We start from the raw sequence: 18,411 nt of genomic DNA on the forward strand, positions 1-18,411 counted from the left end.
ATTTTGTGCATCAACCCTAAACGCGCATGACAACCTCTGCTTCCCTCTGCGAAGGGCCTATCTTTTACTTTATGTTTTTACTTTTTGCTTGAGTCAAGGTGATCTTCACCTTTCCTTTTTCATTTTATCCTTTGGCAAGCTCCTCGTGTTTGAAAGATCATGATACATATATCCAATTGGATGTAAGTTGGCATAGGCTATTATTGTTGACACCACCTAAAGGTGAATACGTTGGGAGGCAACACAATAAGCCCCTATCTTTCTCAGTGTCCGTCTGAAACTCTATAACCACAAGTATTGCGTGAGTGTTAGCAATTATGGGAGACTACAAGATAGTTGAGTATGTGAGCTTGTTGAAAAGCTTTATTATTGACTCTTTCTGATGTTACGATAAATTGCAATTGCTTCAATGACTGAGATTATAGTTTGTTAGTTCCCAATGAAGTTTATGAACCATACTTGACATTGTGAATTGCTTATTACTTGAGCATAGGAAATCATATGAAAAAATCTATATATGTTGTTGTTATTAGAATGATCATGATGCCCTCATGTCCGTATTTTATTTTTATCGACACCTCTATCTCTAAACACGCAGACATATTTTTTGATTTCGGCTTCCGCTTGAGGACAAGCGAGGTCTAAGCTTGGGGGAGTTGATACGTCCATTTTGCATCATGCTTTTATATCGATATTTATTGCATTATGGGCTGTTATTACACATTATATCTCAATACTTATGGCTATTGTCTCTTATTTTACAAGGTTTACCATGAAGAGGGGGAATGTCGGCAGCTGGAATTCTGGGTGGAAAAGGAGCAAACGTTGGAAACCTATTCTGCACAACTCCAAAAGTCCTGAAACTCCATGAAACAACTTTTTGGATTTATTAAGAATTTATGAGTGAAAGAAATAGGCCAGGGGGCCCACACCCTGTCCAGGAGACAGGGGGCGCCCCCCTGTAGGGCGCGACCCCCTATCTCCTGGGCCCCCTGGTGGGCCTACGGCGTCCATCTTCTGCTATATCATCACTCTTTCCCTAGAAAAAATCATGGGCAAGCTTACGGGACGAAACTCCGCCGCCACGAGGCGGAACCTTGGCGGAATCAATCTAGTGCTCTGGCGGAGCTGTTCTGCCAGGGACACTTCCCTCCGGGAGGGGGAAATCATCACCAACGATCCTCTCATCGGAAGGGGGTCAATCTCCATCAACATCTTCACCAGCACCATCTCCTCTCAAAACCCTAGTTCATCTCTTGTATCCAATCTTGTATCAAAACCACAAATTGGTACCTATGGGTTGCTAGTAGTGTTGATTACTCCTTGTAGTTGATGCTAATTGGTTTACTTGGTGGAAGATCATATGTTCAGATCCTTTATGCATATTATTACTCCTCTGATTATGAACATGGATATGCTTTGTGAGTAGTTATGTTTGTTCCTGAGGACATGGGTGAAATCTTGCTATTAGTAGTCATGTGAATTTGGTATTCGTTCGATATTTTGATGAGATGTATGTTGTCTTTCCTCTAGTGGTGTTATGTGAACGTCGACTACATGACACTTCACCATTATTTGGGCCTAGAGGAAGGCATAGGGAAGTAATAAGTAGATGATGGGTTGCTAGAGTGACAGAAGCTTAAACCCTTGTTTATGCGTTGCTTCGTTAGGGGTTTATATGGACCCATATGTTTAATGCTGTGGTTAGGTTTACCTTAATACTCCTTTTTGTAGTTGCGGATGCTTGCAATAGGGGTTAATCATAAGTGGGATGCTTGTCCAAGTTAGGGCAGTACCCAAGTGCCGGTCCACCCACATATCAAATTATCAAAGTACCGAACGCGAATTTTATGAACGTGATGAAAACTAGCTTGACGATAATTCCCAATGTGTCCTCGGGAGCTCCTTTCTCATTATTAGACATGCAACTAGGATAAAACAAATTACGGGTCCAATTGTGAGTCATGGGTGGACTTGCAACTAGGATGAAAAACAAAATAGAGGCCCGGATGCGAGTCATGGGTGGGATCGGAACTAGGATGAAATACGGGCCTAGTTGTGAGTCGAGGGTGGACTTTTAACTAGGACAACTACAAAACTATTATACGAGTTGCAAGTCAAGGGTGGACTTGCAACTAGGACGACAACAAAACTATGGGCTCAGTTGTGAGTCAAGGGCGGACTTGCAACTAGGACAACTACAAAACTACAAGCCTAGTTGTGAGTCAAGGGTGAACTTGCAACTAGGATGAAACAAATTACGAACCTAGTTGCGAGTGAAGAGCGGACTTGCAACTGGGACAACTACATAAATATAAGTACGATACCATCTGCGAGTCGATGGTGGACTACCAACTAGGATAATAACAAACTACGAGCCCAAGTCGAGCGTGGACTTACAACTAGGATGAAATACAAAACACATGCCTAGTTGTGAGTCAAGGGTGAATTTACAACTAGAACAACTGCGAGCACATTTACGAGTCAGGGGTGGAATCTACAAATTCTCCACCAGACCACAAGAGACACACAACGAGAATGAACAAAAAAGAAACGAGCCACGACCCAAACGATGACATATATGGGCCAATGTGAAAAGAAACACGAGAATAGGCCTACAAATAAAAAAACAGGATAAGAGGACGTGCGTAGATTAGGACAAAAATGATTGGACCCGAGTTACATGTCGATGATGTACCTGCAAATGGAAAAAAGGGCCAACACAATTGTGTATCGATGGCGGACATGCAACTTAGACAAAAAAATCCCAGATGCGTACTGAGGGTGGACTTGCAACTGCGACAAAAAAGGATGCCCCCTAGTTACATATCGGCGGTGGAATTGCAGTTGGAACAGAAAGGGTGAGAACCCCTGTTGCCTGTCGATGGTGGACTTGGAACTAGAAGAAGAATAGGGCTCAAGCTCAGTTGCGCATCAAGGGTGGACATCCAACCGAGACAAAAAAAATAAAGACTGGCCTACAGTTGCATGTCAGGGGTGGTATTGTAACTGGGACAAAAAAAGCAGCCCCCAGTTCTTGTTGAGTTGGGGTCCATGCAGTTGTAGTGTGGTTACAACGCTCGCAGTTGTAAATCGAGCGGTAAACATGCAACAAGCCAGAAACCCCCTACCGGACCAGTTACAATCATCTAGAGGAACATGGAATAGCGATCAACTTACCAGACTTATAGTTGTAAGTCTACTAATGGACATGCAACTGGTCAGCACTCCCCTACTAGCCCCATTTGAAGTCGCAAGCGGCTCATGCCGTTGCAGTTGGCTTAGAACACTTGTTGGTTCAAGTCTAGTGCTAGACATGCAACTAGCTGACAACCGCAGTTGCAATCACATCTAAAGCATGTAGCTACAGTCGAGTTGCAACACTTAGGGTTATATGTCTAGGGATGGACAGGCAACTAACCAATAACCCCCTACTTGTCTAGTTGCAGTCATGTTGAGAGTCATACAGTTATAGTTGGGATACAGCGCTTGAAGTTGCTAAATAGTGGTTGACATGCAACTCACTAACGACTGTTGCATTTGGAACACGTGCAATTGCGTTTCCAGTGATGGACATGTAATTGGTTGAGAACCCTTTACCAGTCCAATTGCAGTCATGCTGAGGGTCATGTGGTTACAGTCAACTTACAACATGTGCAGTTGTAAATCTAGTGATGAACATGCAACTAGTGACATAAAGATTTACAAAAGAAATTCACAAATTTTTAAAAGTTAATGCATCTAGAAAACATAATTTATATAAATTTGAAATAATAATAAATTTAAAAAATCTTCTTGAATTTGAAAGAGTGTTCGATTTTTTCAAAAAAATTGACGGATTCTAATTAGTGTTCGGACACTTCAAAAAATCTTGTACAAAAAATGTTGTGGATGAAAAAGTTGGAGAAGAGAAGAAAAAAAGATAGAAACATCAATAAAAAATTCTCCCAAAAAAAGAAAAAAAAAGGCAGCTCAAAATGACAGTGCCACCATGTACACACGAACATAAAAAACAAAGAAAAGAAGAGGAATAAACAAAAGAAAATAGGCCATCATATAAATGGATAAGCCCATGCACAAAACATGTAGTAGAAAAAAAATCATGACTATAGAACATAGGGACAATCCCATGTGTGTAGACACGCACAGATAATTTTTTTGGTTTCTTGTTGCTGCATTATATACTTGTGGGAGATTAGATGTGACATCTTTAAAAAAACATCTAAATGTGAATTAGACAAACTGTCTGTTATAATGCCTTCTGACCTCTGAACGAGTAAACCATCAACTGACTAGTGCATAATCAACAAGCAAAAAATCATGAACAAATTCAAACCATCATGCCTTTCTTTCCGTATGGGCAAATCACACTGAAGAAATACTACTTTTGGGCAAAAAAGGCACTCACGCGGCAGCGGCGCACTGGAGACTCGCTGCGTCGGGCGGACGTACGGCTGAAGTAGGCCGACGCGCAGCACACGACGGCGCACCACTGGCTCCTGCAGGGCTAGCGATGATGTGCGCTACTCCTCAACCATGCTACAAGGCCAGAGGCGGAGTAACAAAAAAAGTTGAAGGTGGGACCAAGTCTTAAGCAAAGAAATTTTTTTTACGCAAATCATCGCATGCTGTTTTTCGAAATATTGTGGATGCCACATGGCCCACCAACATATTTACGGAATGCTGCTGCGACCGCATTTTTCCGACGGTCAAAACGGTTGGCATCAAATTTTCATGCTCTGGTTCCACACGAGTCATTTGATCTTGATGAGTGGCACATACCGAAACATCAACACTTCCGTGGGTGCTTGGATTGCATTATGAGCTGCTGTCACTACCAAGTACTTCAAAATATCTTGTCAAATCTGCAACTGACAACATTAATTTGTCACTGAAATCTGAAGTAAATAGCATAAAACTACTAGTTTACAGGCTAGGGTTTCAAAAAACTACAACTTTTCAATTTTTCTCAGAAAGCTACCAAACGTGCGGTCCGTTGTTTCAAAAAACCTAAAACCGCGGTGACTAGCGATTTAACCGTTTTTCTGACGGGTTGGGCCCATCTGTCAGTCCACGTGGCCACGCGCGCTCACGGCGCGGCCGTTAGCCCGTGCGGTCCGGTCGGAACCAAAGTAGGCGGTCGGGCCACACACTCTCTCACTCCCCCTCCTCTCCCCCTCCTCTCCCCCGCAGTGACCTAGGTGGGTAATGGCGGCGGCGCAGCCAAATGTCGTCGGCGGCGAGGTATTGAGCCAAGGCGGCACTGGCCAGGAGGGCGGTGGACACTCAGAGGTGGACAAATGGCTAGGCAGCTCGAGCTTCCCGGCGCAGCGGTCGCAGCAGCCATCACCGCCCGCGGCTCATGTGGATCCGGCGAGCTCAGATCCGGAAGTCCGCGCGGCTAGGGCAGTGGCGAAGCGCATCCACGCTGATCCAGCAGGCAGCCACCATTGGGCGTCATCCTTTGGTGGAGTGAGGTAAGCACTGGTCAATGTTTCTGGGTCCTTTAGTTAAAATTCCTGGGTGCTTTAGTTCAAATTAGAACTAGGGTTAGTAATTGTTTGTTCTTGGCATGCTACTGTATTTTATTGGTTAAGTCAGTGTAGAAGAAAGTGCATTTGGTTAGTTCATTTGGTCAGTGCATTCATTGTAATTAGAAGAAAGTTCAGTAATGCTCAGTGACTTAAAAAATGGTTGTTTGTCAATTTAATCCTACAGCTTAGATGAAGATATTTGGGACTTGAGGCTACATTTTTAAGGAATAGATAATATGGAGAAAAAGTATTCAGTTTCCTCAGATATCAGTTATCTGACCATATTAGCATTGGTTGAGTTGGAGGGCTATGGCATGGATGCATTTCTGACTTATGTAAAGGAGGAGGGAAAGGGGCTGGAGGGTGTGGAGGCCCTGGATAGTGAGGAGGCATTAGAGGAATGCTTGACTTAGTTGATAAGAAGGTACTGAACATCAGTGTCAGAAAAGCTACTGATCCAAGCCCAGCAGATGAGGAACAGATCCCCATTGATCATGTTGGTGAACCTGTTGTTTACAGAGTTTCACAAGAAGGTGTTCTGTACCCTGCCTCTGATGCTAGTTTGCCAGCTTTAACCCCTGATGAGCCCTACATGAACACACAGCAAAGCAGCAATTTGAACAAGGGGAAAGCAGTTGTGGAAGAAGAAGATGTAGAAGAAGATGCAGAAGAAGAAGCGGATGAAGAAGAAGAAGATGTACCAGAGGAAGAAGATGAAGTTGCAGATGACAAATCATCTTCAGATTTTGAGTTCTTTAGGGGTGATTACAGAGGGGAGAAAATTTCTTACAAAGCTTGGTGTAGGGGTGAAGATGAGGTTGGCACTGATACTGCAGAGCACTTTTGTGCATCTAACTCAGAACCTTCTGAGTTTTGGGAGGAAGAACCAATCGTGACTGAAGATGAAGAAGTAGAGGATCCTGCTGTTGTAACTACAAAAGCAGCCAAAAAGCTTAAGCCAGTTAGAAAACCTGGCCCAACTAGCAAGTCTCGTAGTGAGCCTGAGCACATCAAGTTTGAAGATTATGTCCCTGAAGCTGATGAGTACTGTTTTCCAGGTGATTTTGGCATAAGTGATGAAGAGGATGCACCAAGGCTGCCATCTGGAAGGAAGAGTAAGAAGAAGCAGAAGAAGGCGATGAGATGGTATGATCCAAAAAGGCCTGATGCACATGGGCAGTTTTCAATGCATTTGTGCTTTGAAAATATAGTTGAGTTCAGAGAAGCACTTAGAAATTTTCATGTGAGGACTCTTAGGAATTTTGAGTATCACAAAAATGAACCAACTAGGGTTATTGCTTGGTGCTCTGAGAGAAAACATGGTTGTGAGTTTTACATAGTTGCCTCCAAGATAGCTCATGAGGCAACTTTCAGTATCAAGAAGATGAACCTCGATCACACTTGTGGAGCAAGTGGAGAGAACACAAAGGTGACAGTCAGTTGGGTTGCTAAGGTTTGTGAGGATACAGTCAGATCCAACCCTGGAGCTGGTGTTGACACAATTATGTCATACACAAAGAAGAAGTTTGGTGTGCATGTGCCTAAAAGCTTGGCATATAGGGCAAGGAAGCAAGCAGTTGAGGTTGTGCAAGGAGATCACAAACTCCAGTATCACAGAACAAGGGACTACCCGCAGTGTGTGCTAGATACTAACCCTGGCAGTAGGTGCATAGTAACAACACATGAGGACCCACTTAACCCAGCTCCTACCCCAAGGTTTCACTATATGTTTTACTGCTTGTTTGCATGCAAGGAGGGTTTTCTGAATGGATGCAGGCCATTTATAGGTAAGTATTCAGAAATTTATATGATTTTTAAACATTGATGTACTTAGGCACTCATGTTATCATGTTAGCAGGTCTGGATGGTTGCTTCATCAAGCTAAGCACTGGTCAGCAGATATTGGCAGCTACAGGGAGGGATGGCAACAATAACATCTTCCCAATAGCTTTTGGTGTCAAGGAAGAGGGTAACACCAGCTACAACAGCAGCACCACCACCTCTCAAGAAGAGCAGGACCAACACCTCTTCTGCAGCACTAGTACCACCTCCCAAGAAGAAGAGCACAACTATTTCTGGCAATGGATCAAGGTCCTCTCCAGCAAAGAACACCAGGTCATCAAGGTCTTCTCCAGCAAAGAACACCAGGTCAGCTGCTGCCAATAGAGCTGGCAATGGATCTTTCATTGCTCCTAGACAATCTTCTACAAGTGTTGTGCAGGATGGGTCAAAGAGGGTCAGGAAGCCATCTGGGAGGCTGAAAGATTACTTTTATGCAAGTGGTAACTAGCTGAAGTGGTTGAAATCCTCTGTTATCCTAGACAAACTGCTACAAGTGCACTGTTTGATTTGGTTTGTAATGACATTGCCTCACTAAGTACTTGATACTGCACTGTTTGATTTGGTTTGTAATATGGTACTGTATGTGGATTCTGCACTTGTCTGCAACTTCAATTCATCTGCATTATATGTGGATTCAACACTTGATAAATTGATGGTGCTGCTGACCAAGTGCATTATATGGTACTAAGATATACATCACTGACCAAATGCATACATTTATTCAGAAACATCCAAATGTTACATAGATAGAAAGATAGTCTTATAGATTACATCCAAATCTCACAAATACTACCAAAACTCTCTCTGAAATTGACTTATAGATAGAAAGATAGATAGCAAGATATATAGATAGATTGACATACCAGTCATAGCGCTCAAAGAAACGGACCCACTTGGCCCTAGTTGCTGGATGAGGAGCCATGACTGCCCTCATCCTTGCCCACCTAATGATCTCCATGAATGACCTTCCCCTGCCGCCAGTGAAAACCAGCTCTAGTTCTTCATCATTGCACTTCTCCAGTACCTTGTTGGAGAGTCGGCGGTTGAACTCCTCTTGCTGCTCATCCTGGGCCGCCTCTAGTGCCTTCTGCCTGCGCCTCCTCCTCCTCCTCTGTGTTGCTGCTGCTGTCCTAACCTCCACAGCCTCCCCCTCTTCCTCTGTGACATCTCCCATGTCAGGATCCATCTGTAGGTTTCTTTTGGGTGGCGACTGGTGGAGTCACTGGGAAAGGGTGGGGGTGGGGAGGGGTTTATATTGAGAGATGGATGGGGTTGGGTTTACTAGGCCTAGGGTTGCATTTGGTCAAAGACTAGTGGGCCACTAAGCCCAATTACCCACAGAAATAATATATGTAGGCTAACAAATAACATATAAAAGATATAAGATCAAGTTGAACACTTAATAGCATACAAGATCCATTTCCACAACTTAGTAGCATAAGAGATCCATTTCCACTACTTAATAGCATAGGAGATCCATTACAATTCTTAATACCATAGGTGATCCATTACAACTTAACAACATAGGAAATAAGGTTCTTACACTAGGTTAAACTTCACAATCCCCCAAAATGTACACCCATAATCACTTGCAGTCATGCCAGGCCACATCCTTATATAAAGGCCTTTGGATGTACTTACTTCACCAACATATCACAGCAAGTTCAAGACTCAAGGATGGCCTTGATTTGCTCTAACTTCTCCTTGCTGCCATACCCTTCTTTCAGCAGCTCAGCAACAACAAGCTCAAGCTTTGCCTTCTCCTTCTTAAGAACATCTCTGTCAACTTGAACATCCTTCATAGCCTTCCTGGTGTTCTTGATGATATCAGCTTGGCTCTGCAAAATGCACCTCTGCTCTTTTGCAAGTTTGAGCTTTTCCATCTGCACCTCCAACTTAGCTTTCTCCTCTAGCTCCTTCTTCTTCTTCTCAAGTTCTTCCTCTTCCACTTGTTTCTGGTACACCTGCTTGTCCACCCTACCATCCTGCCAATCAAACATCTTGGATACATCATCAACAAGCTGGGTGTACTCAACGCAAAGCTTGTCATTTTTAGTCCTAAGCTTGGCCAACTCCCTATCATGTTCACTCTTAAGCCTGGCCAACTCCATCTCAAACTTCTCCTTGTCTTGTACCCTTCCAAAGTTCTGCTCATGGAACATCTCCCATAGCTTGCACAAACATCTCTGAAGAACAGTTGGCCAAGGCCCATCAACCCACTCTACAACACCACAATTCACACCATTTTCCTGCATTTGTAAATGTGGTAAGTTATTACAAATGGACTAGTACCTTGTTTCAATTCCATGATTAATTTGATAAACTTGAGATTTTCTAACTATTAATAACATAAATGAGATATGATAAGTTATTACAATGCCATGATTAAGTTTTCTAAGTGACAAAAATACATATGTGACTGTCATATCAAACAAACTGCTGCATCATATCAAACATCACTGAACATCCATAGCAGAAAACTTAATTGGCATCTAACCTGGACTGGGCAGCCATAGAAATGCCTTCCTGTTACAGGCCCTTCAAAAGCAACACGCTTAATAGGCCTCAGTTGGTGCAGAATGTACTTGGGATGAGCAAGCTCAAGTTGGCCACAGAAAAAGGGCTCCACAATGGTGTCTGGTTCCTCCTGCAACCATAATAACCAACAAACACTGGTTTCAATCTGCACTCAATACCAGAATCAACTTGCACTGTTCATTAAAACCTGATCACTAAAAAATCCCCAAATCAGCATGAACCCTGACACTGTACAGAGAGAGTATGAACCCTAGGTTACCTCAATCCTACACTGTACAGAGACAGTATCACACACACACAACAACAACACTACACTCAGCAACATCCATGGGTGTAGCCTAGGGCTACTAGCACCTAACCCTAACCCTAACCCTAGGTGGCAAAGAACTTACCATAAGTCCCATGTCCATGCTGACAGCCTCGCACTCCTCCTCCGAACTGGTTTCCTCGTCGTTCCAGGAAGGCATTGCGGCAAGGAGGTCGACGGCCACCAGCCTCGAAGACGGCGAGCGGCGGCGAGCTCGTACTGGAGCAGGGGACTGAGAGCAGGGGAGTGAGCGAGCACGAGAGAGTGAGCACGAGAGAGTGAGCGAGCTGCGGGTGCGCCCGACCGACCAAGCGGGTATATTTACCCCAGTTCCGACAAGGCCGGTCGGCTAACGGCCGTTAACGGCCGCGCCGTGAGAGCGCGTGGCCACGTGGGCTGACAGATGGGCCCAACTCGTCAGAAAACGGTTAAATCGCTAGTCACCGTGGGTTTGGATTTTTTGAAACAGCGGACCGCGCGTTTGGTAGCTTTCTGAGAAAAATTAAAAAGTGGTAGTTTTTTGGAACCCTAGCCTGTAAGCTAGTAGTTTTACGCTATTTACTCCTGAAATCTGCTCTGGATTCAAGCCGTTGTTGAAAATTTCATACTAGGAGAAATGTCTTCCCCTTCCATTTGAATTTGCTAGTCCATTTCCCTTCCTTTCCATCTTCTAGTCGGAACCGCTGCCGTCCCTCGCTGCTTCCTCCCACTGTCTTCGCCCGCTAGGTGGCTAGGCCCTGGTTGAAGCCGTCATTTGCACCGCTGTTATTTGCTTGCTACCGCGCCATCTAGGCCCCCAGCCTGCCATGCTGCCGGTGCAATCGGTGGCCCGCCTGGTTCTCTTTCCTTGCAAATTATGGAAGCCTTAAATTCTGTGATATATTTGACATGTTTATGAAAAACACTATTTTTAAATATAGCACGCTATAACTTGTATAGCATCTGGAGAAGGGTGGCCCGGCTAAATCTCGTAGCGCGCTATTTTCTTTCATTGGTTAGGGTTTGCGTCGCGTCACGTGGAGTCGTGTGCGGTCTTTTCTTTTACAAGTATCTGGAGTCGTTTTTTAGGGGTTAGTAACTGGAGTCGTGTGCGGTCTTTTCTTTTACAAGTAACTGGAGTCATTTTTTAGGGGTTAGTAATTGGAGTCGTGTGCGGTCTTTTCTTTTACAAGTAACTGGAGTCGTTTTTTAGGGGTTAGTAACTGGAGTCGTGCGCAGTCGTGCTCGTGTGTGTGCGCTCGATTGATTCTGACCAGTCGTGCGGGTGCTCGAGCAAATCTGACCCAACATGTTGGGCCGCTGGTTGCGTCATCCCATCAGGTCAGCGACGTCTCGTTTCTGTCAGCGGTCAAAACGATCGAGTCGAGAGTCAGCCAATCGATCATCGAGGCATAGGTACATTTTTTTGTCAGAATCAAGGTATGGCAGCAGCCATACCCTGCCCACCGGGGGCCTCCGCCAATGCTACAGGCTGTTCCCCTCCCTCCTTCTCCTCCACCTTTGGCAACCTCACCTCCTCCTCCTAGCACCTCAACCTCTTCGCTGCCTTGTTCATCCGCAAACCCCCTACTCAGAAGGAATCGTTGTAACTTGTCGGGGTGTGCTATGCAAGTGTGTGACCTTCGGTTCGTGCTACTGGTATATATATATATATATATATATATATATATATATATATATAGAGAGAGAGAGAGAGAGAGAGAGAGAGAGAGGAATAGACCCTGCCTCCAACTACTCCCTGGCTTTCCCCTCTATGGAAAGCCCTCGTTCCCTTAGAGATTAAGATTTTTGTTGGCAACTTCTACGGGATCGGCTCCCCTCGGGGACGGAGGTACTTAAGCGGCACGGACCTAGTGATGGTTTATGCCCTTTCTATGTGGTACTTGAGACCGGGAACCATATCCTCTTCTCGTGTACGACGGCAAGGATATTTTGGACATACGTCCGCGAGGCGTTGAGGCTTGACTGGGAGGCCCTAAATCTCGCGGACTTTTTCCAGCTTAGGGCTTTACAACCGTCACGGCATCGCCGCCTATTTTGGCTTATTTTTGTGGCGATGTCGTGGACTTTTTGAACGACTAGGAATAGGATGATGATTGAGAAGGTTTTCCCGAAGAAGGCATCGACTCCTTCAAATTCCTTGCTTTCTTGCAGCACTAGGACCCGCTCTTGAGGCAGCGTGATTGCGACCGACTTGGCATGATGATGGATGCGCTTTTGGCTTCGGCGCGTCGATTATCGTCCCCGTAGTGCCTCTTAGCGGCTGCCACTAGGTGGCTCTTTTTTCTATTTCTTTTATGCTTTCTTGGGCTTGATTGTGCTGTGGCCCCAACCATTATCTATCGGGTGTTGTTCTAATTTGAATTGTATGGACCGTTGCTTTATTTATAAAGCGGGGCGAAAATTTATTTCAAGAGAGAGGAATAGATTACAGAGGAGAATGGCAGCGACCAGATTTGTTGAATGATGGAGACGGGGGATAAGGAAGCGGAGAATGGCAGAGGTGAGTTGAACAGAGGACGTTCGTACGAGGTCGTTGTCGGAGGGAACGGCTCCACAAGCTGACGTGGCGAGCACCCTGCACCGTGATCAGTGCGGCAACATGAGACGGGAAAACAACCTCCAGGCTCAAAATTCTGACGTTCGGCCGTTATCTTTTTCGTTTTCGTTTTCACTTTTTTTAACATAGTACAGACGTAAGCGCTCATATATACATACGCATATGCTCAGCCCTATGACCACGCACATGCATGCCCTACCCCTATGAGCACCTTCGAGAGACTGAGCCGGCATGCCATCTCGAGATTTTAGGAAGCCATCACAGACGCCTCGTAGTCGACAGGAACGTCTCCCCCTGCTGACTGCGTATCGTCCGGAATCCTGAAATAAATTCAGGACAAATGCGTGGACCGGGATTTGAACCATGGATTTTGTCTTTCAGCTAGCTTGGGATTTTGGTCGCATTTCACTGAGCGGTGGGGTCTTCCCTTATTATACAGATACAGATTTGTATACTCGTATAGGCGTGTGTTGCGAAACCCCACCCCCGAACCCCAAAAAAAAAAAGACGCAATAGAGGGGAAGCGCGTCGTGTCCCCTCCCCTCCCCGGTCAGGTCAGATCTGTCCGCCTCTCTTCGACGAGTCTAGCAGGGTCCCCCGGGCCGCCGCCGCCGCCGGCAAGCAATGGCGGAGGAGGGCCACCCGTCCCGCTACGTCAAGCTCACCAAGGACCAGGACGCCCCCGGCGAGGACATCCGCCCCGGCGAGCTCAACCAGCCCGTCCACGTCCCCCAGGTGCGTCCCCCTCCCCCCTCTCCGCGTCTCGCCCGTCCCCCGCGCCGCTCCTGCCGTCTCACCCCGTCGCCCGATCCGGTCTGCTGCAGCTCGAGGGCCGGAGGTGCGGCGAGTGCGGCCAGGTCCTCCCGGAGAGCTACGAGCCGCCCGCCGACGAGCCGTGGTCCACCGGGATCTTCGGTTGCACCGACGACCCCGAGAGCTGTACGTCTTCTCCCGACCCCCCTTTCCTCCCCCCCCTCCGCCCCATCCTTCACGGCCGCGCTAGCGAGTCAACGACGCTGCTTTGATTCCTTGCGGCGCCGCGCCTCCCGTGCCAGATTCGTAGCCTCGCATGTTTAATTGGCTGGGTGCCTTGCCTTGGTGCCAACAATTCGATCAACAGTCTCGAGTGCTTAGTATCGAATGGATCATGCTTGCCTGAGATCTCGTGCAGTATGACTTCATTGAGACACTGTATCCTGTATGGTATGATGAGTTCATTGTGTTTGGCGCCCTGTATCGGTTCCTTGTCTTGTCCTTCAATTCATGGTGCTCGAGGCGACGGCGCGCATAATTCAGACAAGCTGTCAATAGAGAAAAACAGGGATTGATGGATCTAAATCGCTACCTTGTAACTCTGGCTAATTTTTTACTGCTGAATTGCCGGATTGGGGTTATGCCCAATCTTGTGTTGCGGTTAATGGTACTGGAATTTATTACAGTAGGGCTTATACTCCTGGGATCGCCGAACTGTATGTACCTGCTGCTTATGTGCATGCATGCAAGGGAGAAGTCGACTGTTTAGCGAGATAAAAGAGTCAAGTGGTGCCAATTGTCGGTAGTATCAGATATGCCAGAAATGGTTCACAGGTTCATGTGGACTTGCTGGTTGAATGTGGTGATTTTAGAACAATCCTTTTGTATCTCAGTATATGTGGGATCAAAACATTACCCTTTAATCACAATCGTTAGGAATCTGTACAGAAGAACACTAACCTGTAAGTTCTGAACTTCATTGACTGCTATTTGATTCTGTGACATGCTTGGCTTCCTACAATCGGTGCTTTACAATCCTAGTGAAATCAGTGCACTGAACAAACTTTTTCTTTTTTTGTCTCAAAGGACTAAGGGAGCTGTTGCACATTCTGTTACCACAATTGTTTAGTAGGGATACTTTTGTTGTGTTTGATGTTGCCATTGGACTTTTACAGCCCTGCTTCGTGCTTTCCTTGTGTGGTGATAATGAATTGGAGTGAGTACTGCTAGTTTCTGATAAATCACGGAACAAATTTTGGATTCCAGTATTCTCTTTTTTGAGTGGAATTATTTCTCACCAATACTGCAAGTCTGCAAACAGTATATGGTTTTGCTTTTTTGTGAAGAGCTGTCCACCTACCTCTTCACCGATAGAATAAGTTACCCTGGTTTCTTCAACTTTGTGCTATGACACGAGTTCCAGGTTAAAATCATTTCTAATGTTGAATAGTGTACTTTTGCTTAAATTCTTGGTACTTTTATGTTATGTCGTTTGGTTATCACTTGTTGCACTTTTGCTCTTGTATGCATATTCACAGCCCACTTAAACATAAGAGAAGACTGCGAATATTTCTCATAGCTTTAGTGTTCTTTTTTATCATTTACTTCATTGTTAATCGGTTCTATCCTCTTGTTGTCTAATATACTTTGCCATGATAGTAGTTCTCACTTCTCAGCAGTTTCATGTGCGTCTTTCTTAATGGAACGTTCAAATCTAAACGTATTGAGTAGTTAAACATAAACTTACTATTTGTTTCTCTGCACTTTATTCTTCATTGTTTTCATTTAGATGATGGCCATATCTAGAATATTCTGTTTAGAGAAAGCTTGCTGATGAAACAATATCTAAGTGTCAGACTGTGCCTTCTCATCATGCCAGGTCGCACTGGATTGTTCTGTCCTTGCGTGCTGTTTGGGCGCAACGTTGAGGCCCTCAGAGAGGATATCCCTTGGACAACGCCTTGTGTTTGCCATGCTATCTTTGTGGAAGGAGGGATTACACTTGCAATCCTGACAGTAATATTTCATGGTGTTGACCCAAGATCATCGTTTCTTATTGGAGAAGGTCTGGTGTTTAGTTGGTGGCTGTGTGGTACCTATACTGGCATTTTCCGTCAAGAACTCCAGAAGAGATATCACCTCAAGGTTAGAAATATGAAATCCCTGCACTGCTACCTTTGCTTTTTCACATACTGTTTTGCATCAATATACATATCGAAGCACCATTCTTAAGTAGTGACTTCTAGACTTTGTGTAGCCGATTTATGGCATCCTGAATTTGTTTCGTCATATTGGGGGAGCTCTGTTAATTACTCATGCGAAAAATGCCGACTAGCTTATATCTTGATGAAAGTTCAGTTGTATATTTTGGTCTGTTTGTTCTTAGTGAACTACGACTCGCTTGATGTTGAAACTGCTTTCTGTCTGGACCATCTTTGCTCTGTAGTTATCTGCACTTGATTTAACTGATCCGTGATTTGACCTCGTGCTTGTTTCTTCCCCCAGAACTCTCCATGCGACCCATGCATGGCCCACTGCTGCCTGCACTGGTGCGCCAACTGCCAGGAGCACCGCGAGAGGAGGGGCCGCCTGGCCGACCACAGCGCCGTGGCCATGACCGTCGTCAACCCGCCCCCCGTGCAGGAGATGAGCATGTCAGAGAACCGCGACGCCCCCGCCCCCGCCAACCCAGAAAACGGATCATCCAACAAGGCCGAGCTCAAAGCGCGCAACAGCGATCACGACGCCGTCGACGTCATCCCTCTATAGGCCAGGCCCAGCCAACCAAAGAAAGAAAGAAAAAGAATAAAATCCAATGGAATTTTGATATACAAAATTATGGCAGTGTTAGGATAGCAGCATGATCGAGGAAGCGAGCGAGGCATGAGAAAGGAAAGATTTGACCCTCCGTGAATTTGTTTGTGGAATTGCTGATCGGTGTTCTCGTCTCCAGTCTTGAACCATTAATTACTGTAACTCGACATAGTTCGTTGTCTACTGAGGATGGTTTTTATGTGTACTTAAAGAGTTATTTTGCGTCGTTAATCGGAGAAGATCATCGGAGCTAATTATGTTATTTTCATTCATGTGACTTGCCTGCTGAATCAACTACCTAAGATTCATTCAAAAGTGCACGTAATCTTTCTGAGTTTTTTTCTGGAAAGATGTGATGTTTTCTGAGTAAATTACAGTACTAAACAGTAAAACGGGGCTACCTACGGCCCCCCAGAGCAATTATTACTAAACAGTAAAACGGCCCCCCAAGCAATTTAAGTGTGCTAACCGTCCGATTATGCTAATCAACGGTCGCCCTCGGGTAGATTCTGACGTACTTTTCCCCGTCACATTCTTTTTCCCGTCACATGTTTACCCCCGCTCGGCCAACATTATCGGGCCGCTGCTCCACAGGTGGACCTGGCCGTCACCTCCTTAATCGGGCTGTTCAAGTACAGGCCCAGCAAAGTAAAACTTTGGCCCATTTACTGTATCTCCATAGCTGCTCCCCTCGAATCCTCGTCCCTTGGAGCTCCCGTTAATAATATGATTATAAAGGTGTGTTACTAAATCAACCAGTCGGTCCTGTTAGGATTTAATTAATTCTCTTAATTAAAGGGATAATCCTCCCTATGTAATATCTCGTGTGGTTGTTTCGGCAACCGTCACGACCCACTCTTACGCCCCTGCGAACAGACACATCTCTTCGTTCGCGTCTGTTCCCTTGTATATATACTGTGATTGTCAATGGAATAAGTGACAGTTGATTCATTCGATCCTCTCTCGATCTCAATTCGAAACAGATCCGATGGCAGAAGCCTGGCTATGAAGCTCCCGAATCTTGCTAGCAATCTTAATTTCCTTCATTTTCCTCGCCCCATGCTGCCACCTCGTTTCCCTTTTCCCCATGGTCTTGAATCTTCTCTTCCTTCCTGACCTTGCTCTATGCGTTCTCCCATATCTCTATTATGAGACGGGATAATAACCACACCGCGGACATGATTGATTAAACCTCATCTGTTGTCCTCGAGCGCACAAATGTTTGTTTCTTTACTTCTCAGTTTTTGTTAAAAGATATGGGTTTACTTAATAAGCTTGTAGACATTAAGAGATTATATGTTGACACCCTGCTCCCAGGTTATACTGGCACATTATAAAAGATTAAAGGTCCATGATATACTGTTGGCACCTTGCTCCCAGGTTGCGCTAAACTGATAAGCTACTTTCGCATACATAATTCTTAAATTAACAAACTTCTGGACAGCGGCCCATGCAGGTGCCTATAAAAAAGCATCGGGCTATACAGGTGTAGCCTTTTATACTATATATGAAACTGAGATAAAAATGATTATTTCATTTACACCATTAATAGATTATGAATAAGCATGTAGCATATTCCAGTTACATGCCTCACAATATGGCCATTTAGCTATTAATTACGAAAAATTGTTCCGCCTAGCAGAATGAATTTCTACAAATAATGGTGTGGGTGAAAGCTTTGTAAGCCGAAGATGGACATCAGAAGGCTTGCATGAATGATATATGGAGTTGAAAGCTCTTTTACCTTCATAAAATTTACACAAACTCCTATTTGGATCATTAAAATTGGCGGGCGCAGCAACACGCGTCATCATGGTCTAGTCATTACGGTAATTGGAGGTTCAGGCGGTTCAGACCTGTTGTTTTAATTTAGGACATAATAAATAATGTTTTTTACTAGTTTTTTAATAGTAAAATCATGTGAATTGTGGCTAAGGCCCGCTACATGCTGATGGGCTGGGTCGCTAAATATGCACGGCCCAGGCCCGCCGGTCCAGCAGAGCAGAGCTGCACTCTGATCTACTCCTAGTACGTAAAAAAACTGAGCAGAGGTACACTCGACT

General features: G+C 45.0%; 1 protein-coding gene across 1 annotated transcript in view; it reads left to right on the top strand.

Annotated features, from left to right (window-relative positions):
* The first annotated feature begins 13,275 nt into the window (after positions 1–13,275).
* LOC119293046 overlaps positions 13,276–18,411 on the top strand; it is an 18,019-nt gene continuing 12,883 nt past the window's right edge. The window contains exons 1-4 of the mRNA XM_037571648.1: positions 13,276–13,516; positions 13,606–13,720; positions 15,414–15,679; positions 16,040–16,288. Coding sequence (XP_037427545.1) covers positions 13,406–13,516; positions 13,606–13,720; positions 15,414–15,679; positions 16,040–16,288 — 741 coding nt within the window. The 5' untranslated portion in view covers positions 13,276–13,405. The remainder of the gene's footprint in view (positions 13,517–13,605; positions 13,721–15,413; positions 15,680–16,039; positions 16,289–18,411) is intronic.

This window comes from Triticum dicoccoides, chromosome 4B (genome assembly GCF_002162155.2).
Source record: "Triticum dicoccoides isolate Atlit2015 ecotype Zavitan chromosome 4B, WEW_v2.0, whole genome shotgun sequence".
NCBI classification, from domain to species: Eukaryota; Viridiplantae; Streptophyta; class Magnoliopsida; order Poales; family Poaceae; genus Triticum; species Triticum dicoccoides.